Here is a 27,058-nt window from a genome sequence, read left to right as displayed (position 1 = left end):
ACGGGACCCCATCCGACTAGGCAGCGCCGCAGTCACAGGTGATGAGTGCGGAGCGGGCGGTGGTAATTACTGGATTTGTAGACTGGCTGGTTTATCATGATAGATTAAAGCACACTGTTTCTCACTCCACGGTGAAACGGTCGGAGGGGCATGGACGGGCTACACCTACAGGCTCAGGCGTGTTTGATTTCTGGTCCGATGTTTTTTCAGGAGTTCTGAAGGAAGACCGCAAAGTGGCAGGCGTGGGAGTCTCCTCGGGGCTTGGATCAGAGAACACGGTATCCCAAGATTTAGAACAGACAGACAAACAGGACGAGGAATTCGATGAATCAGGCAGGGGCCCCCTTGGGAATCCCACACATTCTCACAGACCACAGACATCAGACACCCGTGCCATCTCCCGCATTTCGAAGACTGCGACCTCATGCTTGCACCGGCGTCGTCCTTCCCTCGTCTGCAAGCGAGTCTGGCCAAATCACATCCCATCGCGTGAGAGGATTCCGCTCCTGCTGCGAACAGAGAGAGGGGGATGAGCTGTTGTATCACGATCTTTCGGCATCGTCCTACCCGCCGGGTACCACGTAGCAAAAAGAATCAGGAAGGAAAGACAAGACAGAGAGCACCAGCCGATCGAGATGAGCTCCTCGAGATCAGGGGGCTGGTGATAATGTACCACAGGCCAAGACAGGACGAGGCAACCACGGAACAAGCCGACCCATCGACGGGCCCTCCTCCTATGCGCAACTCGAGGCGAGTGCGACGGCGTGGGCCGGAGATGCACTGCACGCGCAGAGGCGGGAGGACGGGCGGGCGGCCTGCTGGCTGACTAACCGGCTGACTGAACTTGAGTACTGACATCGCGACTACATTCCCTGGCGGGCATGAGCACGAGAAAGTGCGGACACAACCACTCCGACGACGGAGGAGAAACAGCAGGAGATCGCAATCTCGCAGGAGGCGCTGTTCGTCTGGGCGATGCGGCGCACGGCTGAGGGACGAAGTGTGATTGACGAAACGCCTCTGCAGGCTGCCTGGGTGTGTTTTGGTGTTCCCTCCTCTTCCCCTCCTTCCTTTACTTCCTTCCGTGCTTTCGTGGGACATCACCAAGACACGGGATTGGGGAAGAGACCTGTCGGCAGCCGACGGCGACACAACCTTGTTGTTTCTAAGATTCTCGTGGTTATCGAGGTCATGGAGCACAGGGAGACAAGATCTTCCATACATTATCGATTTTCTGTACCACCAACCTGCGAACTCTCACACACAAGCACACGCGCACCCACCCACCCACACACACACACACACACACACACACACACACACACACACACACACACACACACACACACACACACACACAAATCCATGCACACGCACCCACACACACACACACCTGCACTGCGCACACTAACACGAGCACGACATGGGGAATAAACGTGACAGGGGCTGCCTCACACTAACTAACACGCACACCAACACGCTCAGGAATCAAGGTACGGCTCCGGGAAACCAATTCAGCCTGCAAGCCAATGCCGGACGTGAATTACGTTTCCCCACGCGCGGCCTATCTTATATGTTTGTGGTGGATCTACCTGCCCTACCCGCCTTGCCCGCTCATCTCACCCAAGACCTACAAGAACAAGGGTGTCATTCAGGGGTGTAAGCCGGGCCGGGGTGGTTAGAAGCCTTGTGAGCGACAGGGGGGTGGAGGAAAAACGTGGGGCTGTCCTGGTTTTGCTTTTTGTTTTATTTTTTGTCTTCTGTTTTCTTTCTCGCCTTTATTCCGCACACGCCAGGAGGAGAGCAAGCCTCGGAAGGCGTGGGATAGCAGCTCCTGCCGGGCTCATCTGCGTGGGGTGGCATCGCTGCTGTCCTGCTTCTCTTCCCGCGTCGTCTGATCCTGCCCAGTGAGGGAGAGAGATACACACACACTCACCTTCCTGGTCGTGGTTGGCTGAGTGGTTGGCTGCAGGCTGGCGATGACGCTCGATTTGATCTCGCAGGAGGGCAAAACATCAAAAGCGGTTGGCAGAGTCCGCGAAGAGCTGTGGCGTGTAGCAGTGCCTTTCCCTCTAGCGGGTTGCGTGGGATCGCACTGCAGGCGCTGCAGGAGGCGGCGCCGACGAGGTTGTTGACGACAAAACAACAGTAATACCGGGCACTTGGTCCGCGGTCGGTGTTTGATACAATCCCTCAATTGGTCCTGTTCTGTTTCATTGCCGGACTGCCTCGAGCCACTTCGGACTCTAGTGCCTTTACATCTTACTTCTATTTTCACACTGCCCCTCATATCGTATGAGGGAGGTCTTTAGTTACTTCTCCCCAGACATGGGATTGGCTTGGATACGTCAGGTGGTGAGGCCGTCCTACACCGAATGCTTCCGTCTTCCGTCTTCCGACCTTCGACCTCACCTAAAGACGTTGTGGCAGCACAGACCAGAGCCGGGTATATGGTCCTCGTGATTGCTTCTTGCTTCTTCTAGGAGTTCATGCAAGCCCCTGACAAAAGTAATAAGACAGGGTTCCAAGGTTGCTGCTCGGGACAAGCCTAAAGAGACCACAATGGCACCATTCCCTCGCCTTGCTCCGTCGAGAGCTCGAGCAAAACAGGAGCTAGCTCGTGATGGTAGGGACGAACAGGCGAGAGGCTTCGGCGATGTCTCTGTGAATGGTATGCAACGCGAGACGGATGGCACTGGTACCCCGAAACGGAAGTGATGATAGTGGTCCAACCCTGTCATCAGCTTCACGAGGCTGCTGAAATTCCCGTCGAATGTTCATTGCCGCCGCAGGCGAGCTGGTACCGGACGATGATGGTAAGACCTGACAGAATCGTCATCCCATAATGCTTCTGGCCCAGCGAGGTTGTTGAAATCACCATGCGACGTGATAACTTGTAGGTGATAGATCAGTTCCGCGCGACGTGACAGTCATTTTCGGTGCAGCAGCATCTCTTACGAAGTTCTCGCGGTGCTACCGACTGTAGACCTGAACGTCCTCCAATTTTCGTATGTTTGCAATCACCGTTTCCAAATGCGGCTAGCCCGAAGAACTGCTTTTCTTTTCTGGAACGATGGGAGACCAACACATGGGTTCGTTCTGATGCAGCTGCCCGCTGTCAACTGATATCGACTACAAGCTTGCCATTTGCACCCGACGCTCTGGTTGGGCTTGCAGAGACTGACGAGTTTGTGAAATCACCTATTCCGCAACAGAACATGGATTCCTGGTCAAGAGGACACTTGTTTATTGACCGCTGTGAGGGTCCGGTCCTCGAGAGCGTCCCCGGGATCATCCGCCACGCTCGCCGTCGTGACGTTTGCTTGCACAGGCAAGCTGCCGCAGTCTTGAATGGCCGGAAAAACAAAGTCCATATTCGAGACCGCCGCTGAGCAAATGCCGAAGTCAAAGATCCCCAGAAACCCCTCCCTGATGCGAACATGTGAAAATCACAGTCACCGGCGGAAAGAAGCCATTATCATGCCGCTTGGCACCAGGCATCCGACCTGCAATATGCATCTGAGCAATTCTGATCTGTCAGAATCACACTTTGTGCGTCTCGTTCCCGCCCTCGTCATTGCCATTGTCGCCGCGAATCGTGCGTGTTCCGATAAAGCACCGTTGGCTCGTTACCAAAGTATCAACCCCCAAAACATGTCAAGACGTTAGCCTTCTCAATTCGTTGGTCCAATTGGGCTTCTGGTACATGAAGCGCACTTTGTCGGTCGAGCACTGGCCCGATCACGTCTCACAGACCGAAGCTGAGAAGGGGAAGCGAAAGAAGGGTAAATGCAGCATGTCGACGCCAAAATTCTTCAGCTGCCTCAGAAGCAGCACACTGGGCAACACCTGTGGAGGGTGGTATATGGGTGGCCCGCAACATGCAGCCTTGGGGCTTGCAGCATACAGGAAGAAGTTGGTGATCTCTGCGGGGTGGAGGACCACGTTGTGTGACCCAACATGGCCAATGGTGGCACAGACTCAGAATAGAGGGTGTGATCCTCGATCCTGAGGCGTGGCAACACGGCGCCGACACTTGCGTAGACAGTATTGCCTGCGTGCTTCAATGCCGGCTGCAAGCCCCCGCGCTTCCGCCGCGTTGAAGCTCGATCCACGATATAGACAACACCCACAAACCAAAGCGTGTGGGGGAGCGTCTAGAAGGAACGGCAGTCTGACAGGAAGGGCAATAAGCTGCCGCCCACGGCAAGAGCTGCCTACATGTAGCTCCTCTCATGTAATTGACACGGAGGCAACTTGCGGGCGAGAACTCTAAACCGACGTGGCACACCGACGGGACACTTCGCGCTCTGGTAATCTGTTGAGGCTTGAGAATGCAGACGCACAAGCGACGTGAAGAAGGAATGGGAAATCACCAGGAAGATCCTCGACGAGTCTTGATCCCCCCTGCATTGCGCAGTTCACCATGACCCGACAAGGCTGGCACGTTGTCTCCCACACCAGGACCTTGCTGGAGAGTGGGGAGTGGTGAAGCGTCAAGGTACTTTGTTTGCGTGGAGGAATAGCGAGGATGGATGGTAATCCTGTTTTTGGAGCGCCGCCACCAGGGACGAGTGGCTGATGAAGGCGCGGTAAGCACGGATGACATGCATATGGCTGTCTGTCTGTCTGTCTGCTTGTCTGTCTGTCTGTCAGTCAGTCAGGCGGATGTCAACCTTTGTCCAGCCATGGGGCATGTGGGCATGACATGGTTGAGGGTGTGAATGGGAGCGGGAAGTGCCTTATGAGATGGGCTGCATGGTGTCTCACCAGCCCACCACGGCTGCAAGGTTGGAGTGACGTGCGAATGGGAAGAGACCCGTCGAAGCCGTCAAGCGAAGGTGTGTTGGCCGGGAGTTTGGATGGACGCGGCAGAGGGGTGTGGCGTCATGCACGACACGAGGATCAGGTCTCCACAGGACATAATTGAGGGTGAGGGCCATTACAGCCGACAATACTGGCTGGCGGCTGACGGCTCTTTTTTTGTCTTGTCGGGTCGAGTCCAGGCTAGACGAGGGGCGGGCGTGGTGTCGGTGGTGGTGGTGGTGGTAGTGGTGTTGGTGGGTGCGAGGGGCAGGCCACCTATCTTAGGCGTTGTGATAGATCAGGAAGTCGCGTGTCGTCAAACAAGGCACGTCACCGTCGCAGCCCACATAACCCTTGGAAGCAGCAGTAGCAGGAGCCGGCTAGGCAGGAAGACCCTTGGAGAAACGGCAGGGCGCTAAAGACGGTCCTTTCCTTGTGCTGTAGTGTCCGAGTGTCCTGTCCTGTCCTGTCCTGGCCTGTCCCGTCCTGTCCTGTCCTGGTCCTGTCCTGGCCTCTCCCGTCCCGTACCATGTACGCAAATGGTCGGTCGATGCTATGCCAGCGTACCAGTATCTTGTCACCCTGTTCTTGTCTACCGTACCATAGCACATGGGCATGTAGACGGAGCTCCACACTATCCATCCCGCCCGTAGCTGCATATGTGCCTGTGTGTCTGTGTGTCGACTGATGTTTTGCATCCACCATCCCAAGAAATGAAATGCCACGGGCTGATCTGGTCGCGGTACCTCCACAGCTCTAAGCTCCTTACGAGTAGAATACATGCACAACGTACAGGACTAGGTGGCTAGGTGCAGATGTCAAGACTAATAGGGGTCCACTGCAAGGGTCCCGCGCTCCACCCGTTAATTTCTGTCTGACGAGTGGCATCTGATGGGCGCTCATGTACTGTACTCTACCGTGCAAAGCTGTTTAGTACATCGCCCACTACCTAGGCCAGCAGTGGCCAGCTAGGTAGCTTGGGTTAAAAAGTCAACGCTCCTCTGAGCGGAGGTTATGAGGGTGTCATGGTGTCTGTCGACCTGTCAAGCTGCCCACAGCCCACACAGGCTTGCGACGACACTTTCCAGGCTCACTCAACCTTGCCCCTTTGCGGCCCCGAGCTCCGACATCTCGGCAAACGAGGTCGGATGGGTGCCTTTCCCAGATTTTCCGCGGGGTTTTCAACCTTCTCCTCATTGCTTCTTCCAACCGGTTCCCGCTGCTTCACTCGTTCATATTCCAATCTACGGTACACATCCCCCCCCCCCCGACTTGCGGTGGGGGACTCGGCATGTCGATCTCCCTTTGTTGAGCCTCATGTCTTCAATTGGTGCTAACCTGGGGTTGTACTGCCTCTGAGCTGGGCCCGCGGCTGCAACCCATCTGGCCGTCTCGGCCGTCCTTGTCGTCCAAGGAGGGCTGTTCGAGACCTACCTCTCCGTCATTGTCAATATCCGTCCCGTTCCTGAATGTGAAGAGGCACGGCGCAGTGCAGGACCAGAGCAGAACAGAGCACACTCACAGGCCGCGGATCGAGTCCGGCTCAGATCCATCCTGACTTGACTTGAATTGCAAATTATACGCGTACGTCCCTCCAGCCATGCGTGTCCAGTTGTCTGAATGGCTGTGTGACCGTCGCTTGCATCCGTCATGTCTCCGCAACAGTGGACCGCACCTGTCAATCAACATACGAGGGGTATCTCGCGCGGGACTGTGGTGCAGCCCGATGCCTGGAGGCCGGATGCTCGTTTTCGCCGCTCATTCTCGCCTCTGTCGTCAACACAGTAGCAACCGGCCGCTTTTCGCATACAATTCCTCTTGTCCAGACGCTTATCTGTCATTTTTCACATTTGCCTTCGCTCTTTTTTTTTTGTTCCATTATTCTCCCCGCTCTCGCCTGCCCAGGTGACTCTCGCGACTTGTCCCAGTGCTGGCCTGTCAGTTGCCTTGATCAGTCAGATCAGTCAGTCCTTTCCCGCTCCAATGGGCAGCCCCCACCATGGGACTCGACCTTCTCCAGCCTGTAAACCATACCCGCGCCCGCACCCGTCCCCGAGCCGTGCTAGTGCCCATCTCGATCTTTGCATGTCCCAACAACACAACACATAACCATATCAACAACCACCTCCACCACCGTTGGGAAGCTCCGACCGGATTTGTCTCTCATCTGTCCTGGTCGATGATATTAAACTTACCGTCCTTGGCCTTCACAAGCTTTTACAATTGGCTTTAATTACAAATCGACGCCACTCAGGCCGTGCAGCCAGACAGCCTGCAGCAAAACAAAAAAAAAACAGGGGCATGGCCGTGGTTGAAGCATGTTGGTCCTTTGACGTGCAGATGAGGCCATTCACATGCAGCAGCCGTCCCCTCCACCCTTCCCCGTCTTTTTAGTCATGAGCCCGGACACCTTGGGCCGGCCTGGCAGGGCGGCAGGTTGAGGGCCATCCACACATGCCGCAATGCTGCCCTCTGGATGCGGTATACACATATTGCAAGGCGCCTCTGCGTCTCCACCGCATCCGCAGCGTGACAGCTACAGTGGGGAGGGGCCCATGTCAGAAGCCAAGCTCTGGCTACTCGAACAACGGGGGGAGCCCATTGTAAGAATCCACAACGGGAGATGCGACGACGCCCTTTTTGATCGGCGGCGGGACGACGTGACGTTTGGCCCTCTACTGCTCCATCAGCGTCGGTGTCAGTGTCCATCTCCCCCTGTCCACGGCACGGTACTGCTCATCCATGGACCCCTGCCCTCCTCCGAGACCCCTGGCAGGAGTCCAACCCACCCTCTCGAGCTTGACAGGTGCGGGCCCCCGGTCTTCCGCCGTTCTCACCCTTGTCCCTTGCACACCTTAATTGTCCTCCTTCCGGCGCCACATATAAAGTCGTCTGTTCCTTCTCAGGTGATTTTGTCTTGTACTGCCGCTCTCTATCTATCGGTGTTCATTCATATACTCACGTCGAACCTCTCACTCTTGTTCTTGTCTCCGAGAGTTGTTCCCTCTCCAACCAAACCTCTGTTTCTTCTCTGCGTTACGAAAACCTGCTATTGCATTGGCTCCTCTTCAAGTGTGAACAGGCTTTTTCGAGGCTGTCACATCCTTCTTCACTCTTTGTCCATCATCATCCATCTTTCTCGAGCATCCAAAAACCACCACCAGTCACCATGAGCGGAAGCGGTGGATTCTACAAGTACAGGTGCAAGTACTTTTACACCCACAACTGCACAAATTGGGTCTATGTCAATAACTCACCCTGTGCCAATTGTCTCGTGAGTCCCCCAAACCACTTGGACATCCTACCATTGTGCGGGGGTCGAGCCAGCCGACTAACCTTTCCCACGTCCAGGCCGAGGGCAGGGATTCCGTCGAAACCCCAGCCCAGCAACCGTTCAAGGACATCATGGTGCCTTACTGGGACGTCAATGGCATGCGGCAAGAGTGCCTCATGGAGTATGTCGCGACGGACGCCTCGGGCGTCTACTGGAGCCTCAGGTATAAGGCCCCCGTGCAGATGGGCCCGACGGTCACGAGCGACACGCCCAGGCCGGTCTACCCTCCGTCGTAGGCACAGGTCTATGCTGCTGCTGGCTCCTGCAGCATCTGCTGTTGTGCCCCGAGTCTTCCGACCAGAGCATCCTTTGCACGACTTGGGGCCCGTGGAACCAACCCCAACACACCCAACCACTCCGAAGCAACGATTCCGGTCATATGAGGCTCCTTTCTCTCTTCTTTCTATCACCACAAATCATCCTCAATCGGGACCATTTTAGGATGGGGACGGCGAGATAGTGACGCCAGTCAGCAAGAGTGGCGGATTCAGTGGAGGCTCGCATGATGGCCACGGGTCAATGATCCAGCAGGAGAGGTGCTTGATACATTGAGATGACCGTTTCTCTCTGGTGTCGGGGCAGCAAGCAACAGGTATTCTTTTATGGGACGACATGGACGGGGTCAGGAGTGGGTGCACCAGCCAGACCAAGTGGCTGTGCTTGAGGGAAAGTTTGAAAAACAACATTTGAAAAAATCCCCGTGTATGGGGTTTACACGAGACGGGAAGGGTTAAGAAAAATGCCCCGGTCTTTCTCCGCGTGGGCTTCACCTTGGAACACGTGTTTTTTTGCGGAGCAACCGTACGAGAGCCCACATCCCCCAGGGATCTGGTCTGGCTATTCAACGGGGAGGGTTTTTGGTCTTTTCTCTGTCCGGGGAACAAGGATAAATGGAGATATTCCCTTGGTGGGACTACGCTACCCAGGTACTTAGGAGGAAGCTTGCCACACGGGGAAGGAGGGATGGAGGCTGCTTGAGCTTGCGGCATGTGCCGGCGGAAGGTACCGAGATTGTCTGTCAAGCACGGCGCTGGAGGAAAAGTTTGATTTTTTTTTGGTTTCCTTCCTACTACTCTGCAGGGCTCGCGCTAAAAATCTGATTTATGTTGGGTTGATTGGAACAAGGGCGGCCGGTAATGTGATTTGATACTCCAGCAAGGCATGGGCACTGCAGACAGAGCTGGTGATGCATGGAGGCAAGATCTCGGTTTCCGAACCAGCAGTTGCTGGCTTGTTGTTTTTGTTGTGGGACACGGCAGTTTTGATTGACAGGGCACACAATTTGTATATCACCCGCTCTTGCGCTATATTTAATCTAAGAATGGACGGCTAGGTTGGCCTCGCATCAAAAATCCCGGTATGATACCAGAGACAAAGGAAATCGAGCCATACATACCCTGGGTTGGGTGCCGACAGCTCCATCCCATCCCACCTCAGTTCCTCCTTGTCCCGGACGGGACGGATAGATAGATAGCTTCATGTGCCGACATCGGGACCCCAGGTCAGGTCTCGGGCCATCCTCACGTCCAGACAATCTCGGGGAATCGGCCCCCAGCATCCAAACGATTCGACGTCTCCCGCGGATCTATCTTGGGGGTTGCGAGCCGGGACCGTTGAGCAAAAAAGAAACGCCACCCCAAACTTGGCGCAGGGCAGGGGCCGGGGCTTGGGCAGCGACGACTGGGGTCCGCGGCCGAGCTTGTTTTGTTCCTGTTGGAGGGGCGGGTTGCATTCCAGGAACAGGTGGAGTCCTGGAGGCAGGTGAGTGGTGTGAGTATGGAGTGTATGTGTGTCTGTGCTTGTGCGGCTGTGCCTGGGTTATGGCCTCTTGTGTATATGTACCTACGCAGAGGAGAGACATGTTACACCAACAAGCACCAACAAGCACCAACAAGCACCAACAAGCACCAACAAGGCGGATTAGAGGCAGTACACGTGTAGCTTCCGCACATGTGGGGGGGTTTGTCTCGGGCAGCCGGTAGGAAGGCCAGCACAGTAGCCGCAAATTCAATCTGATATACTTCAAATAGTCCCGTCTGCCCCCATGTACCGATGTTCCATGTTCGATGTCGCGACAAAATGGAAAATAGGGGAAAATGAGATCTAGCCAGGTCTAGACGTGTTCCCTCTGATTGATTGCAACCTGCCGAGCCTGGTAAGGCAAGGTGAGGGAAGCTGTGGGCACCACGTTTTCCCCATGTGGCTTGGAGTGCAACCTCGGCAATGAGAGGGTTGTGAAGAGGCACGGTGAGAAAGGTAAGCAGGCTGCAAGGTGAAGAGTTAAGCGTTGGACAGTCCATTCCGTTGTGGACCGCAGAACAGCGCACGGCTGGTCACCAATCTGCGAAGAATTGCGCGCGAGGCTTTCGCCCGGAGAGTCACGACGGAGGCCGGAGGCCAGATGCCAGAAATCAATAAATCAAGAAATATCGGTGTGAATAGTCGTGGCCGCCCGTCACATGTTGTCCCATCCATGCCACGGTCGTACAGAGATCCCATAAAGGAACCCCTCCAAGACGCCAGCGGCCCAATCCGAGCTTATTCTCCAAGACACTCGGTAGCGAGCCGGAAGAGGGACGTTGTGCTCACTCGACTCGCCCGCAAATTGGGAAGCTTCCCGGATATGAAACGCTCCCCCGTCCCGAAGCTCATATAAGTTAATGGTTGCTGCAGCGCGGGTATGCACCTACACACGCGCACTCACGCATATACCTGGGGCTTCTTCATCTACCGGTAACGTCCGCCAACAAACAGCCTGACATGGCGGTGAGGCGAGCTTCGCCGTAGCAGGCAAGATTGATAAAGGAGGACTTTTGAGTTTATATCAAACTCGGAAACTCCCAATACCTTGATGGGTGGACCAACGCAGCGACGATACGAGCTCTCACCACGCCATGAGGCGCTCCACGTGTGGTTGAATGACACTTCGATGCTTTTCTTGGGATGACGAGCTCTGTCACGGCGGCGGCGGCAAGTGGGCCAGCCGGGCGCTGAGATGACCCTCTGTCTGGGAACTGCCGCTCGGCTCGTGGCATATTACCCGCTCCCGTCAGTGTGAGAACCGGGAAATGGAAGAAAAAGGGAAGAAGGAAAAGGAAGTGCACAACGGGGACGCATGCCGCTGCAGCGGGGGGGCGTGCCCCAACAGACCGCGCTGCAGTGACAGCTGTCTTTTCTCGGTTGGGCTCCGGGAGCTTCATCCATACATCCCTCTGTTTCTCTCCGCCTGCGAGCTGCGTCATGCGAGCTTGAATTGAGTTTACCAGGGCCCCGGAGGTCAAACACAGAAATCAACTGCAGACATGCCTGTCTGTGCATGCTGTACTGTACTGATCAGTAATATGTACAGATACATGACCATCGAAGACGGGGGTAGCATGTCGCCCTCTTCGGAGGCCTGGCCGAGTCACCGATCTGCCCACCTCCACCACTTGCAGGTGAGAGAGGAGGAGGTCCCCTTCACCTGAAATTCCCATACGGCGCACGGACCGAAGAGTACCGTTTGTGTGGAGTACTTTGTAGGGAGGGGGCCGGTAACCCAAACGTGATTGTGCCGTGCAGGCCGGCACGCAGACGGTCGCTGTCACATGAGCGATAGATCCGGCGACTGCGTGTTTCGATAAGAAGTCCACAATCGCCGTATGTTATGTTTCCGTTGAAATGGAGCCACCCTGACTGTTACGCGAAAATAAACGACTTGGTCGTAGTATCCCGAAGCCGATGATGACAGCAGCCGAGACGAAAAAGCAAAGTTGACGTGCCGGGATCCACCCACACGCGCGCACACATACGCATCCCAGGGTGGGTCAATCTGTCCCGGGGTCGTGGGCCCACTCGCTTCGATAGCGGCGCCATGCTGGGAAAAGCCGTGACAGCCCCAAGATTGAAGGGGATGCTCAACACGAATTCATGCCAAGTCCACTTGATGGAGTCTAAGCCGACGAGCCACGAGTCCATGACTGATCCCCGACCTCGCTCAGGGGGTTTTGACACGGGTGGTCGGGTGTTTGTCGTGCGTCCGCGGTTGACCGAAACAGGCACTTCCGGCTGTACGACGTCGGTCGGTCTGCGGGAGCGATCAGGGCGAGGTGGCAGGGTGGGTGGATGACCTGCATACTCAACCAAGAAAACGTCACTCGAGGCTGGCGCACGGTTGTGGGGTGGTCGCGAACCGCCCTGGGTGTGGACCACCTCTGTCAAACTCGCATGAGAACGGTGTAAGGCTTAGGCTGTTTATAGATATCTCCATCTTGCCAATCCTTCCTATTGCGTCGCCACCTGAGACCGAGAACTGCACCTAACGTGGAGCAGAGATTCAGTTGGGCGGTCCCGAAAGGAAATTTGACGTCCCTATTATCCGGTGAAGAGGTCGGGAGTAGCTGAGCTGTTCACTCGCTCGCGGGTCCCCCATCGGCAAGCTGTCGTCAAGATGCGTGTTGCCACAGTAGCATAGACAACAAAGTGCTGGGTTCGAAAGATACTGCACAGAATAGAGAAGATTGGGTATGATACGTGATATTGTCGGAGTGAAAATAAGTCCGCATGCCGTCGTAGATCATGACGCATCGAGTCAAGCGCAGTCTCACGCTCGTTATCGGCTCTTCGCATTCGTACCGTCAAGACTCAAGAGCATAATTTGTGGGGAAATAAGGAGGGAAAAGGGAGAAAAGACTACGTGAGGCTCCAAAAAGCCCACTATGAGAGGAAATCACAGACGCGCTCAAAAGTACCTAGGCCCCTTCTGAGTCAGAACAGCACGGGAAACGTGAAGACGGGGACACAAAGTGGGGATAAGGCAGGAACGTGGAGGTGAGGAAAAAGCGTAAAGACGAGGCAGTTACGACCTCGGGCATTTGGCAGCTAGACAGTAGGTGCGTTTTCATCAAGTACCGAGCAGTCTCGAGGTGCTAACATGGCAAGTAATCGAATTGACTTCATATAATCCATTGTGCAGAAAGCCATATCTACCAGGGGCTGGTAATCAATTTACATGGGCTCCGACCAGCCATATCCCCAAACGCCATTACCCCGTGCCATTCCTGTTGGCCTATCCAAAACTCATGCCACATTATGTCTTTTGGACGGACTTCATCCTTTGAAATAACTAAGTAGACATTGCCGCCACCAGTAGCGTCAGGCCCAGACCCCAGCTGACGCTCTTCCACCAGCTCGGAGGCGCCAGCGCACCCGCCGCACTGCCAAGGCCGTAGGGTCCCTGCAGCTGGAACGTCACGTTTTGCACTATGCTCGAGTTGAAGCAGTTCCCGTTGACGATGTCCAGGTTTGTCAAGTCATTCGGATTGTGGAAGAACATGTACTGGTTCTGGGGGATGCCGTTGAAGCCCTTCGTGTTGTACGGGAAGAGGTCGCTGCTGTCTGTGGAGCTCGTGTTGCGGAGGAAGATGCACTGCACCTGGTTGGGGAAGTCCTTGACCAGCTCTGGATAATCAGACATGATATCCGAGTTCGATGTGTCGCCCACGAGGATGAACTTGCGCTGCGGGAAGGTCTGGAAGATCTTTTGAAGCAGGAACTTGCGGATCGACAGCGTTGCCGACACATCGCTGAAGTTGAGCGGCCGGGTATCGAAGGAGCCCAGTGGGTAGGTCTTGTAGATAAAATCCATATAGTTCTTGGTGACCTGCTCCGGCGTCGTCGTGAGGTAGTGGAAGTGCAGGTTCTGGATGGACTTGGACCAGTTGGCATAGATCTCTGGCATGTTCTCCCACGGCGTGAAGGGACGGGCGAACGAGTTGAGGAGGCCCTCCTTCGGGTCGTAGATCTTTGTGACTCGAAGAATGTCGTCAATGTCCTAGTAACATTCGTCAGTATATTGAATCCGCGTAAGTACTGCGATGTGGTATATCATACCGAAATGATAGTAATACCCGTCGGCGGGACCAGATAAGCAGTAGCATTGCCTGTCGTCTCTGCGCCCCGGACCCAAAGATCCAGCACCTGCAGCCGGTCCGTCTCGTTACCTGGCAGCAGGTGGCCGCCGTTTGGCCCCGTGGTGTTCTGCAGGACGATGAAACTGTCGAAATCTCCCTGCTCGGTCGTGTTGAACGGCATGGTAATGTTCTGTGTTCCACCCGCTGCGCTGATCGCACCGCTGTCCGTGTTGGGGTCAACAGTCGCATCATTGATGATATCGATGATGACCTGCTCGTTGTCCTGCTGCACGACGAAGATCTCGCTTGTCAGGTTCCGCGCCTGATTCTGCTGGTCCTCGGGCAGGTCCGTAATGTCAGTGTCAATGAGGAACACGTTTGCCAGGTCGTTGAGCTTGTCCTGCGAGATATTTGGCTGTTTGTAGATGTTCCCGTGTATCCTCAGGTTCCACCCCTGATCCGTCCAGTTGGCGTACGGCGGCACGTTAAGTGCCTGTGTCGGCGAGGCATCAAGGTCGCTCGATGAGATGCCCAGGCTGGACTCGACAGCCGTGCCAGTTGGCAGGTCATTGAAGAACTGCGGGACGCCAGAAGCGACGAAGCTGGAGACACCGGAGCCGAGGGACGAGAAGACGGAGTTGAGGTAGCCGCCAAAATCGAGATCACGGCCTTCCAGACGCTCAAGAGCTCGACGGTCGAGAGACGGGGGAGGAGTGATCATGGGATGGGCGGCAGCCACAGGGTTGGGTGCTGCTGCTGCCAATTGCGCGCACGCGAGCATTGCCCCGAGGATGGAACTCCGTGAGAATGCCATGTTGTTTGCGAGGATGACTGAGGGCGGTAGCAAAGACCAAGCGTTGAGAGAGAGAATGGCGTTGATGGTGTGGCACCCAGTGGTCGTAAGGCCTTCAACCTGTGTCAATCGTCCTGATTGAGAGAGGTCGACACGTCAATCGCGAAGACAATTGACCGCTGGATGAGAAGGTGAAGTCGGGAAGATCGGCGTGGGTCCCATCGCCCTTTTCTCTGGGGCCTGGCCAGCTCCTCGGAGGGTAGATTACCTGCTAGAGCGAGTGAGGGCTAGGCTGTTGTCATGCTGGTGTTGTGTTTCAAGCTTGGTTGGAAGCTTAATACGCTGCTGACGGCATGACGTCAAACTGCCCCTTCTGGCCCTCGGCAAGCCCAATCCCCCGCCCTGATTCGTCGAGACCGGCAGCTAGTGACGCCTCCCCTGGCGGCCAGAACCAAGGAAGCAAGGTAGCGTCGCATCAATAAGCTCGAGGAGGAATCGAGGCTGAATTCCGGTCTGGTTGCCCTGGTGTGCCTGGCTAGCTCCCGAAATTGGACGGCCATGGCATGTGTATCATCACTCACTGCTTTGAATGATGGTGTTGAGTCTACACTGTAGTGGGTGCGTATTCTCTTGTTTTCTTTCCATTTTGTGTTGTATTGTATTGTGCTCTGTTGTCTTGGTTGTCTTGTGTACATTATGTGTAGTTGTCTTCTTGTCTGCTGTAGCACCATCTATCCAGGATGACTTTCCTGGTCTATCCTCCCGTATACGTCTCTGTCTCTCCTCTAACCCCTTCCCATCTGCTACCATTCTATCCAATGCATCAAGGCCACGCCTAAACACCACTCTGGGCCGGCATATCCCGCACTCTTGACGGCCGAATTGAGTTATTGTAGTATCTAGGCCATCCATACGAGGGTTCCTCCGCTGGTGGATCTTCAACTGGGGCTGCGTAACCCAGGAAGGTCCTCGGGTGAGGCACGTGTGTGAGAAACAGCACAATCACAAAGGTAAAGGTCATCATCGGCAGCGGCCACGGCGTGTCAAAGAAGCTGTGCAGGCTTGTGGCGTTGGTGGACAGCAGCGTGACGAACATGAGCGCCAGGCCGAGCACGCCGATGAACCCAGACCGCAGGATGTTGAATGGTGTCCAGCCCTCTCTCTTCGAGGCCGCGTGCAGGAGTACCAGAAGGATCACCAGCGTGCCGGCCGCTAGGAAGGCATAGACAAAGACGAGGTTGAACATGCGTGTCGTCGCCTCAAACGCCTCCCTCTGTATGCCAAAGACATCCGTCGAATTGGTTGATGGACCCTCGAACGGGTCGAGCTCGAAGTTGCTGAAGATGGTGTCTATGGTCGTCGAGAAGAGCTCCACCAAGTCATCCTGGAACTCGCGGAGTGAACTTGTCATCGCTCCACTAGACACAAACGACTCGTTGACGTAGCTGGTTTTGTTGGACAGCTCCTCCCAGAGCTCTTCAGGAAGTCTTGACACATTCTGCAAGGTGTCCATGACGCCTTGCATCACCAGTGTCCTGTCTTCCTGCGCAGGGTAAGTGTCAAAGACTCTCGTAACAGTCTCATTCAGCTTGGATGCAACCTCTAGGCTTGTTGGGACCGCGGGCAGGGTAGACAGCACGTTGAAGATATCGGCCGAAGACTGGGTTATAAGCTCCAGAAGCCTCCACCAAATGATGAACTGGTTCATGGCCTCCATGACCAGAAGTAGGGCAAAGTGGAAGGGTAGGTGGAGAAGAGCCCAGGCGGTCTGGGGCCAGGATGTCATTCTGTTGGGGTGCATCCAATCGAAGTAGATTTGGAAAATCAGGTAGACCATCGCTATTCCGGAGACAAAGATGAGCAGCATCTGGGGGCCTGAACAGATCGAAAATACCATATTTAGCAAAACAGCCGGCTTTAAATGAAAAAGAAAATAGGAGAGGAACGACTCACTCCAAGACATCCAGCTGTTCTGGGAGTTCCGCTCGATGTTGGTCAGGTCACGAGCAAGATTGATTACACCCTCTCCCAGTACTACGAGCGTAAGCTGGCTCAACCTCTCAGGCAGGTGGCTGCTTTCAAAGCTGACCACGCGAGACATCATTGCGACGACAAGGTTGCCCACAATCTCAGATGTGGACACAACCATCCAGGCAATGTAAGCCGGGCTGTTCTCATGAACAAAGAACGCTGCAGACACGATGGCATAAAGGCTGGCAGCCATGACATGGATGGCGAGGACTGCGATGAGACCACCGCGGCCCTGTCCGAAATATCGGGTCTGCCAGAGCACAATCCCGTACTGGCCTGCCAGAACCAGTCTGGAGAAGGCCAGCACGAGAGACAGCGAGGCAAAGACGCCACGGGTCTGGTCCGAAGGGTCGAAGAACGGCGCGGCCTGGACGAAAACCAACAGGACCCCGAGCTGCACCGCCCGGGTGACTCGCTCGACGACACTGTCCTCGAGGAAGCGGACGTCGTAGATAACTACCAGGAACCACGTCGTCCACAGCAGGAAGATGTACTGCAGGAATGAGCCCAGCTCGGCCCGGCTGGTGATCTCGTGCGCTGACGTGAAGACGTTGAGGGTAGCGACCACCCAGAGGTCGTAGAAGAGCTCGAGGATCGAGGACGTCTCGCGCTTTCTGAACCTGGGCTGCTCATCCGCGAGGATCACGCCGCTCTCGGGCCGGAGGCTGAACTTGTCGTCATCGTCGGCGTTGGCGGACTTGGAGAAGTCCTTCTCGTCCAGCCGGCTGCTCAGCCAGCTGATCTTGTTGGCACGGAACTGGATGACGCTCTGTCTGACGCTCGAGCGGGTACTCTTGGGGCTAGAGGGGACCTGAAGCCGCAGGCTCTCCCTGGAGTCCTTGAAGTCCTCCATCGTCTCTTCACCGGGAAGTAGGAACGAACATGAGTGATGTATTCAGAAGGCTGAGTAGTGAATTTGTTTTTGACCTGGATGCTGTCGGGAGTAGGTGGATCTTGAGGAGTCCGTCAGTGAGACTTTTGAGGATATTAGGCCCCCCTTCTCATCGCTCATCAAGATCGCCCGAGAAATGTGGTCACATTTGATCCGTCTCGACATCGATCAGCTCAAAGTTGTGGCATTTGCATCTATCTGCCGAAGGGGCCAGATTGTAAGCAGAGACACCCAGCCGCATATGGAACACTTTGCAAGTTAACTTACAGGTATAAGCTTTCGCGAGTGAGCACTTGTCTCCAGTCCGAACTCAATATTATTTGCTTGTTTACAGGGCATTTTGAAGATCTATCAGGCTTGGCAATGCCATTTAATAAGGCTGGCCGGCGGAATAGAGTGCATCGGATAGGCGGGACACCGTGAAGGTTGATTTGACCGGCCGATGAGCAAATCGGCAGGCCTGATCAGCAGCCTTGTGTGGGTCGCATCACGGCACGGAACAGTGGGCGACGGGCCGCGAAGTTTGGACGTTTCAACCCATCTTTAGGACAAGTGCGAGAGCTGGCGTGGGGGTCCACACCATGGCGACAGTGATGCTTGTGTACTGCGGGCCTGCATGATAAGTTTGCATGAGGACGTCCTCAGCGGTTTCAAGGCGAGGTCCGCCGAAAGCTTGACCGCTGTCGGGCGGATAATACGGATGGATCTTGACGAATGGGATGTGGCCCTTTTCGTCCCACCATCGGGGCGAAGCTTGTTTTCACAATACTCAGCCGCGCGTGCGTGCTTCGGAGAATTATTTCATTACACGCGGACCCTACAAAACTCTAGCGACGGCAGCTACATAACGGAAGAGATAAGCTTGAAGCTACACTGTTCCAGCCTCTCACATGCCAACAGAGTATAAATTAAAAGCATCAACGGCCTCTTTACTCCAAAAGGTGCCCAGATCATGGCGAAAAAGTATACCATAGTTATGGCATTAGTTCCCAACTCTGGTCTAAGTATGCTCGAGCTCTTCTGAATTGACTGCATAAAAGGAGAATTGTTTATCTGTATCATCTGGAATCTAGGTGATTGTCTGATGTTCGCTGCACTATCTTGGCAACAGATCAAATTTCTTGGCGGAGCAATTTACTACCGGTTTCAATGTGCTGAGTCAACCGCAAGCTTTCTACCTCATAGCTTCATTATCGTGTTTGTGCAGAGTAAGGATCTGGCTCTTTGGAGAAGGCCGTGCTCAAGTGCCGTAGATCCGAGGGCGGTTGAACTCAATAACAGTCATTCAAGCGATCTGTCATTCTCACATGCAAGCTTCAGAGTTTCGAAAGCAGAGTAAGATCATTCTAGAGACCCCTTTTTCTATGCAGACCATCAGCAGCCGTTGGAAATGGATCAATGATACCTCAATCTCTGCACTACAGGTGAAGAGCAAATACATCTGCTCAGCCCAACATCAATTAATCACGTAGCCTACAAGATAATCCGCCGCTATGAATGCTTGCAGGTCATGCGGGTATTTGTATACTCCGGAGATGAGCTCATTCCTCTCTGTATGAGGGATGAAACAGCGACTTGACTCGATTTGCTTTGCGGCTCTTCGGCTGCTTTGGACACATATTCAGGAGGAGGGACGACCTGCATGGTGATCAGTGCTGCAGTCTCGTCTTGTGTTCCAGAGATACAGATAAGGGCACATTAACTCATAATACAAATCTTCCCCGAAAGTCATATGCTCAGCCATAATTTCACCTGGCAAAAGTAGAATTAGTACGCGGAAATCATTGCCTCGACCTTTATCTTGAGGTATGCGCGATCCATCTGGACTGATATCACAAGTACATCCTCTGCAGAACTGGCCAAATTGCGTTCGCTAATACCACAAAGATATCTCAGAAACAGCAAGAAGGCCCATGAACCGAGAGATATGTAATTCAAAAACATCATTGTGTGGTTGTCCCGATGCAGACTCAATCACACTTGCTCGACAGCTCAAACTGCGGCTCGTCCATGCCAAGAGCTAACCTGAGTGTAGCTGCGAGATGTTGTTCACCTCGTTGTTTGGCCATGATATCCCAACAATTCTTCAGCGTTAAAAATTGATGCCGATGACATGAATCCGACCAGATTCACTTCAAAGCTCGGGAATTTGAGCTCAGCACGGCCACTGGACCGAACGTCCCAAATTCTGGCTTTGGTGTGTAATGACCCATTATTCCTCAACAACATGACAATGAGGAAGGTGATTCAGCTCGACAGGGGCGCTACTGTTTCCTTTCTTGGTAGTCTGCGCCCCTGAGCGCCTCAGCTCCTCCACGCTCGGGCCTTGAGTAAACGTACTGGTGCATCACAAACCCATAATGAGCATATCATTTCTCGCTTATGATTCTGGCACACTTTGTCTGGAGCTCCTCTGAGTATGCAGGAAAGGTGAGGTGGCTGTCGATCCTGCAGCCCCAATATCCAGTCTGACAGTATGCTTGAGACTTCCTACTGGCTTGTTGTGTGTTTCATGTACACGACCCGCCCGTTGACTGAATGAATAAGCCCAAGAGGGCAGTTTCCAAAACTGGTGGGGTGAGATACCATGGCAAGATCGGCTCCAACCCACGTACAGACAATGCCACACCGTGTATCCCAATGCGCATCAGCTCAAGGCTTTGGTATCCTGTAGACATGAGCTTCATAACAACGATATATGATGATGGTTTTGATTTTGGACAATGAAAGATCAGAAGCGGTGAAGATGGAGCACCCTTTTTGTGCAACTGCTGTTGATCAACATATATAAGTTCAACATTTGTGTCACGGCCAAATCGTAGGGCTCCATTGTGTTATAACCAATGTCTCAACAGTGGATATCCCGACAGCTCTTTAAAACATTACAGCAGCCTTAAGCGTCATTCTTCGTGGACGCCAATTCGCAAGCCTTTCAACGATATCCTCAGTCCAGCTTCAACCCTGCTTTCTCCGTCGCTCACGAAACGCCCAGTATGATCGACGTTCGTGTTAAGGAGAAGCACGATGAATACAAAGCCCGGACGAAATACCTTGCCGAGCGTCTCAAAGGTTATGGAATAGATTTTGAGTGCCCAAAGGGATTGGTGCAAAGACCTGATGGCGAGAACGGCCAAAGACACCTACTGCGTCTCGCCAACTTTGTACCCCTGGCCCGTTACTTGACCAGCCACAGAAGCTTCTCAGTCGCAGAATCTGTTATGTTCGCTGCTAAACGTAACGTGAAACTAAGGCAGGAATGCAACGACTACTTCAAGATGGCAAAACTTGGTTCGCGAGACTCATTCGAAAGGCACGAGGCTGCCATTCATGTATTTCAGGAAGTCAGGGACATACTTCGCCAGAGGCTGAAAGCCGATAGGGATCTCCATCCAAAGTTGGAAGCCACAAAAGTCTTGCCGGATGCAAAGCGTAAGGCTGCGCGGCTCGACTATACAGTCTTGCCTGTCGAATACCTCGAAAACGACACGGACGAAGTCCTTGGATCCGCGAGTGTTTATAGGCGAACGCGACCTAGTAAGTACCATTCGAGGCCGGTTTATTGAAAGGTCAAAGTTTCTGTGATCGCTACAGATGTGGGTCGTCATGAGATTGCTAACAACTGAACCATAGCCATCAACGAGACACGGGTCGCTGGGAGGCTTATCGGCCTCATTACAGTCGCCATGAAGTTTTTGACCTTCTCGGGCGGTCTTAAGTGGATCACCAAGCGCTACTGGTTTAGGCAGAATGCCGGCGTCAACAACGACGAAATTGTTTAGAGTGTTGCCTCGGGTTTTATAGACACATCGCGGGAGGCCATGAAGAGCAAGATGTCCATCACTTCAATGTTGCAAGCCGGCTCGCAGGACTGAGCTACTTGGACAACATGATGATACCCCATGTTGTCTCTTCGTGATGAATGACCTCGAAGATAGGATTCGTAGAGATCAGGTCTCATGATTCCTTGTTTCTAGGAGAGCAACTGTACACCATTATCGAGGGACAAATGTGGATATTGTGGGGTTGGTGATGGTTTCGGTGCTCTATTGACTTGGAGAATCTTTTTATATATGGGTCACAAATTTTCTAAATAGTACTGCGAAAACCTCACAAAAAGGAGCCAGTGAGTTCTCATGCAAAACTCATCAGGAAGACCTTTTCTGGACGCATCCAAAGGCTGCAGAACGTTCATTTCAAGAGTTTCTGACTCTAAGAGGCTAGGGTAGGGGTGGATGGAAACTCCCCTCAACGCTCCGTCCAATGTTGTATCTTATGTGTCTCCTTATATTTAAACACAATTCGTAAGTTTCCCGTCACTAGAATGAGCTGAGATATTGTGGGCAGCAAGCACAGCTGGAACTCCTTGACATTCCTGCTGACGGAGTCAATTAAAACTAGGTAGATACTTAGCTATATGTTCTTCAGCGCCATTCTATCACTTCCGCCTGGCTCAGTTCATCTGTCCTCTGTGGCAATGTGATCCTCAAGTCAAGGATGTGATGGTTCTCTCTCCAACATCATTTCAGAGAGTTGGAACAGAAACTCAAACGAAATGTAGACCAAGCCAGATGCTGCTCGATTGAGGCTTCGCTCGACATGGTGTACAGATAGGCAGTCATATCGACCGGATACCGCTGCTTTCGCCTACATCATATAAGGCCGTACGTATACGTAGGGGCAGAGAAGCACATCGAAGCACACACTGTCATTCACTTTTGATCCCTTCTATTGCGTGCACGAGAACTTATCACAACCATATCTCCGGAACAATGTCACATAGAACGCCACTGTGCAACATTTCAGCCTGCCTGAGCTCGATATTCAGGCCGATCCACTGCTGACTGACTCTAGTTGCGTCACCTAAGGAGGATATCATCTATGTATGTCTCAGTAATCCTGTTGATTCCTTGGCATGGATAGCCCCTGAGATGAGCCGCGCGAGGGTTCGACTAGGCTCCACGAAGCTTTTGCCCAATAACTGTCACTCTAGTCGCAAACACCTCGGATTCAAGAGTTCCAGCTCGGACTCGCCTTCCCGCCTGCGATGCCCGTTCTCCGGCTTGCTGGTGAAAGCTTCCCTTCCATTTCTTGCTCATATCATAGAAACGAGTGCCTGCCAATTCTTCATTCTTCTTCTGGAAACAGCATGATTCCAGGAAAGGGCGGGATTTTACAGGAAACGACATTTCGATCCAAATTGCCTTTACAAAGGCACATATTCACCTGAGCTGGGAGACGAAATGAATCTTCAAGTCGTCATAGTAAGCATAATACCCCCTGGGCCGAAGAATCAGATCATCGGCTTGCGCGGCCATGTCTCTGGTGAATCAAGTAGAGAACCCGACCGGAGGCCGATGGAGCTGTGTGACTGAGTCTCCGTCAAACCGAGGTGATCGGACTTGTCTTCTCTCACTTGCGAGGTCCCTTCAGAATATAAATACTCGTTCTTCGATCGCTTTCAACCATCAATTCCTTCCTACAGCAGCATCGCCACTTCCATCTCGGCCAGAATTTCGCCAAAGACACAGCCTCGTCCTCCTCATCTCTCGCAGCTTGATCAATTCTCCCATCCATCATGAAGTTCACCATCCTCGCCGCCACCCTGCTTACCTCAGTGGTTTCCGCCAGGTCTTTCACTCTGTATGACGATGTCAACTTTGGTGGAGCGGCCCATGCTGAGAACCGGAACAACGATGCCGCTTGCTGTATGCACGCGAAACACACTCTACAATCAGGAAGTCAGTTACTAACTGGACGTCAGGGAACCTCAACGGCGCAGGTGACCACACGAGCTCTGTGAAGGGTGGCTCTGGGTGCACCACGTTCTTCCAGTAAGTCCTCTGCTCATTCTCCCTTGGAAAATCCTTACTTATATAGCAACCAGACAACGGGACTGCCAAGGTAGCAACTGGCAGCAGCGTGGCAATGCATTCACGGTTCCGGACTTCCTGAACGACCACATTTGGTCATACCGCAACCAGTGCTAGGTGCAATTCGGATTGTATAAATTTGTCGGTGGTTGCCTGTTAGTGTGGGAGCAACCAGGGACAGACGATAATTGCATTCTGGCCAGTCGTTACATTGAGTCAGCATCTAAAATGCACCGGCACTTTGCCTTCACACTTACCTTTCAACAAGGTCCTTTACATGTGTCCTACGCTACTATTCTCAGCAGTATATTGAATAAATAATAATACTGCTTCAATTGGTTGCTGCTGAATGTGTGCTCAACTGAAAAACCTCAAGTGCTGTAGAAACTGTCAGTGGTACAAATTCTCACGTTATATCCTCTGGGATCTGAGACATTTCGCCTCGCTTACGATTCTCAAGCGGATTCATTGTTGGGATCACCAAATCCTTACACGGTCTCAGAGAAAACTATTAAAAGCCCCACCGGAATCAAGACCGGTGCGTGATAAGCTAGATATAAACATATCTATCATAAACGAATCTACACCTAATATCCACTGAAGTAAAAGTCATCCATCACCCTGGATCAAATCTTCACATAGCGGATGATGAACTCCGGAGAGTCATACCGGTCCCAGCTCTCCACGAGATCCCTGTCCGCCGCAATCTTCAACGCAAAGATACTCAACCGATACCGCCCAGCCGGCACCCACGAGCCGTCGGCCAGGCTGCCGTCCCAGGGGCTCATCCAGCCGATAGGTCGGTGATACATCATTGGGTAGCCAGCGACGTTCCCTAGCGTGACGACCCCGAGACCATTGTCCTTGGCATCTGGGTTCGGGTCGATAGGGACGGCCTCGATGCGGGTCTCGGAGCTGCCCATGACCAGCCACACGGACTGGTCCGGCAGAGCACCAAGCGGCAGGACCAGATCCGAGGTGTTGGACAGCGGCTGGCCCCAGTCCGGGTGGGCGGCCGGCGCAGGCAGCTGGAAGGTGGTGTTTGCGGGCACCTCCGGGTTGGTCTCGTCGTCGCTGCGGCTGAAGAAGAGGCGCTGGGAGGCGAGGACGGTGGCGTTCTTCATGGAGCCCGCGACGCCGATGTACGGCAGCGAGAGGGCGATGTCGCCGTCGCCGTTGGTGCCGTTCAGGGCGACCCAGCCGGAGTATATTGGCAGAGAAACGGCGTCGAGGCCCTTGGGGGGCACGACGCCCACGCGGACCTCGGCCGTGTCGTTGGGTTCAAGCATGAAAGTGGATGGCTCGAGGTCCAAGGTCGCGTAGACGGTACTCAGCTCTGGCGAGCTGCTGCGGTAGATCTCAAATAGGGTTGTAGCTGTCAGCGCTGGGATGTGGGACAGATTATAAGTTGCTGGCGTGTCTCCAACGTTGGTGACGGTGAAGGAAGCCTCGGTGACGAGGTTGTCCGTGTCGTTGAATGACAGGCTAGCGACGTTAAGAACAGACGTTGCATAAGCCGCATCGAAGGCCTGAACCATACCAGCACCCTGCTGTGGGACTGGGCCGAGAGCCACCTCGCTATTGGCTTCACCGTAGTTCTGTGATTTGGCTGGCTTGGCCGTCGATGCGAGCAGCCTCTTGATCAGGTTCGGATCCCTTGTTCCTCGAGCCTAACACTATTAGTCTACCAGAAAATGAAGCGCCGAGTTCAAACATGAAAACGACATACCTGGGACACAAGAGAGACAATGCTCGCTACCAAAGGCGTAGCCATCGATGTCCCTGACGCAACAGCATATGAGCCGAGTGCAACTGGCCAGGTACTCAAAATACCACCACCCGGTGAACCAAAGCTCGGCGCCAGCTTCAGCTCAAAGGTAGGACCCCAGCTGGTAAAGGCAGACACCCGCCCTGGGCTGTCCGCTCCCTCGCTCTGATACGAGGAGATAGACATGACCCCGTCCCCGGTGCTGGGCGTGCTGATCCCAAACAGACCCTCAGAGCCACCGACCTCGTTGCCCGCAGCAAAGGTGCACGGCACACCGGCTTCCACGATCCTTGAGACGGCGACAGCGAAAGCATCGCCAGCCCACCCATTAGGCCCGCCTACGGACCCTGTGATTATATCGGACCCATCCTCAAAGGCCTGGAATGCGGCAGCCAAAAGGATATCACCCGTGGTTGCGCCAGGGCACCCAAAGGTACGGTACATGCCGAGCTTCACGCCGGGAGAGGCACCGGTGAAGCCCATGGGATTCTCCGCTGCCGCTATGATGCCAGACACATGTGTGCCGTGGCCAAGGCAATCATCGAATGGGTCACCGTCAGGGACTGGAGCGCTGGTGCCATCAAAGGCATCGCCCACGAGATCTGCCCCATACTCCACAAGACAGCCAGAGCCAAAGCAGCCACCAAGGGCGGGGTGCGTGTAGTCGACGCCGGTGTCCACAATGCCGATGCGGAAGCCCTGGCCGGTAAATCCCTTGGCGCGGAGCTTGTCGACCTGCGTCAGGACATGAGGCGGCCAGGAGTCGGTAGAGTTGGCCTGGCGCTTATACTTGGAGGGGGCATTATCCTTACCCGTCCATGTGACGTCCAACTTGGGCACGGAGATCAATGGCACAGGCCACAGCTGCTTAACTTGGGGCAATGCGGCTATCTTGTTGGCTGCCTCGTCATGTGGGCCATCCACCTGGAAGGACACGCCTTTGAAGACCTTTGACTGAAGTTTGACGCGCTGGGAGACACCAGAAACGCCTGCTTCTGACTCGACCTTGCCGAGAAAGGTGGTGGCATCCTATATTGAAGTCAGGTCGAGTTACATCCCCAAAACGGTCATGAATAATACCTGGTCGTCGGAGAGCTCAACGATGTATGCGCCGGGAACGTTGATCTTCTCAAATGTGGGCGAGGTATTGTCCCTCTTGGTGGGAGAGGCACAGGCGAAGGCGGCGAGGCCAGCCAAGCCCGCAAGAGAGGTTTTCCAGCCGACCATGATGAAGTGAGCTGTCTGTTTTCCACAGAGAAGCGAACCTCAAAGTCCTGGGCTCTCAATCGGGAGCAGGCTTGGAAAACTGCATTGTACCTGCATATCAGGCACCTTTATATGTCGGCGACTTACACGACCTCGAGGGGTCAAGGGAACATTCCCAGGGGACATGACTATCTACGTTGCATCAAAAACCATCAGGAAGCCGTGAAGGGAGCATTTTCCCCCACCAGATGCACCCGAGAACAAGGTGCGGACGGATAAGACAGTTCTGGTGCGGGGCGATACGAGAGGACTGAGAGCATTTGAGCAAGTTAAGGCCGGACGTTGACGGGCCCCGGCGGTTCCTGGACGGTGGAATTGAGAATTGCCCATCTCAGGGTCGAGATAGGGGATTCTCCGTGCCGTGACAGCATCAATTTGAGGTTAGTGGCGCAACGACCGGTTGTATT

The 27,058-nt window shown here is 54.0% G+C and overlaps 5 protein-coding genes across 5 annotated transcripts; 3 read left to right on the top strand and 2 right to left on the bottom strand.

The window, feature by feature from the left end:
* Window positions 1-7,975: 7,975 nt before the first annotated feature.
* J7T55_015747 (uncharacterized protein) lies at window positions 7,976-8,376 on the top strand (the record flags this gene model as incomplete). Its single annotated transcript, XM_053134754.1, has 2 exons — window positions 7,976-8,080; window positions 8,158-8,376. 2 exons carry the CDS (start codon window positions 7,976-7,978, stop codon window positions 8,374-8,376), a joined length of 324 nt encoding a protein of 107 aa, XP_052987445.1.
* A 4,868-nt stretch (window positions 8,377-13,244) lies between these two features.
* Window positions 13,245-17,708, bottom strand: J7T55_015746 (uncharacterized protein; the record flags this gene model as incomplete). The annotated part of the gene is made up of 5 exons (XM_053134753.1): window positions 13,245-13,952; window positions 14,012-14,944; window positions 15,406-15,433; window positions 15,739-16,699; window positions 16,778-17,708. 5 exons carry the CDS (start codon window positions 17,706-17,708, stop codon window positions 13,245-13,247), a joined length of 3,561 nt encoding a protein of 1,186 aa, XP_052987444.1.
* A 3,032-nt stretch (window positions 17,709-20,740) lies between these two features.
* On the top strand, window positions 20,741-21,526 carry J7T55_015745 (uncharacterized protein; the record flags this gene model as incomplete). Its single annotated transcript, XM_053134752.1, has 2 exons — window positions 20,741-21,281; window positions 21,378-21,526. 2 exons carry the CDS (start codon window positions 20,741-20,743, stop codon window positions 21,524-21,526), a joined length of 690 nt encoding a protein of 229 aa, XP_052987443.1.
* A 1,796-nt stretch (window positions 21,527-23,322) lies between these two features.
* J7T55_015744 (uncharacterized protein) lies at window positions 23,323-23,734 on the top strand (the record flags this gene model as incomplete). Its single annotated transcript, XM_053134751.1, has 3 exons — window positions 23,323-23,452; window positions 23,509-23,578; window positions 23,653-23,734. 3 exons carry the CDS (start codon window positions 23,323-23,325, stop codon window positions 23,732-23,734), a joined length of 282 nt encoding a protein of 93 aa, XP_052987442.1.
* A 509-nt stretch (window positions 23,735-24,243) lies between these two features.
* On the bottom strand, window positions 24,244-26,612 carry J7T55_015743 (uncharacterized protein; the record flags this gene model as incomplete). The annotated part of the gene is made up of 3 exons (XM_053134750.1): window positions 24,244-25,287; window positions 25,347-26,414; window positions 26,466-26,612. 3 exons carry the CDS (start codon window positions 26,610-26,612, stop codon window positions 24,244-24,246), a joined length of 2,259 nt encoding a protein of 752 aa, XP_052987441.1.
* Between the last annotated feature and the right edge of the window lie 446 nt (window positions 26,613-27,058).

This window comes from Diaporthe amygdali, assembly GCF_026229845.1.
Source record: "Diaporthe amygdali strain CAA958 chromosome Unknown NODE_48_length_299215_cov_64_995801, whole genome shotgun sequence".
NCBI classification, from domain to species: Eukaryota; Fungi; Ascomycota; class Sordariomycetes; order Diaporthales; family Diaporthaceae; genus Diaporthe; species Diaporthe amygdali.
The sequence above is the reverse complement of the archived record's forward strand: the minus strand, read 5'-3'. Positions and strand labels throughout refer to the sequence as shown.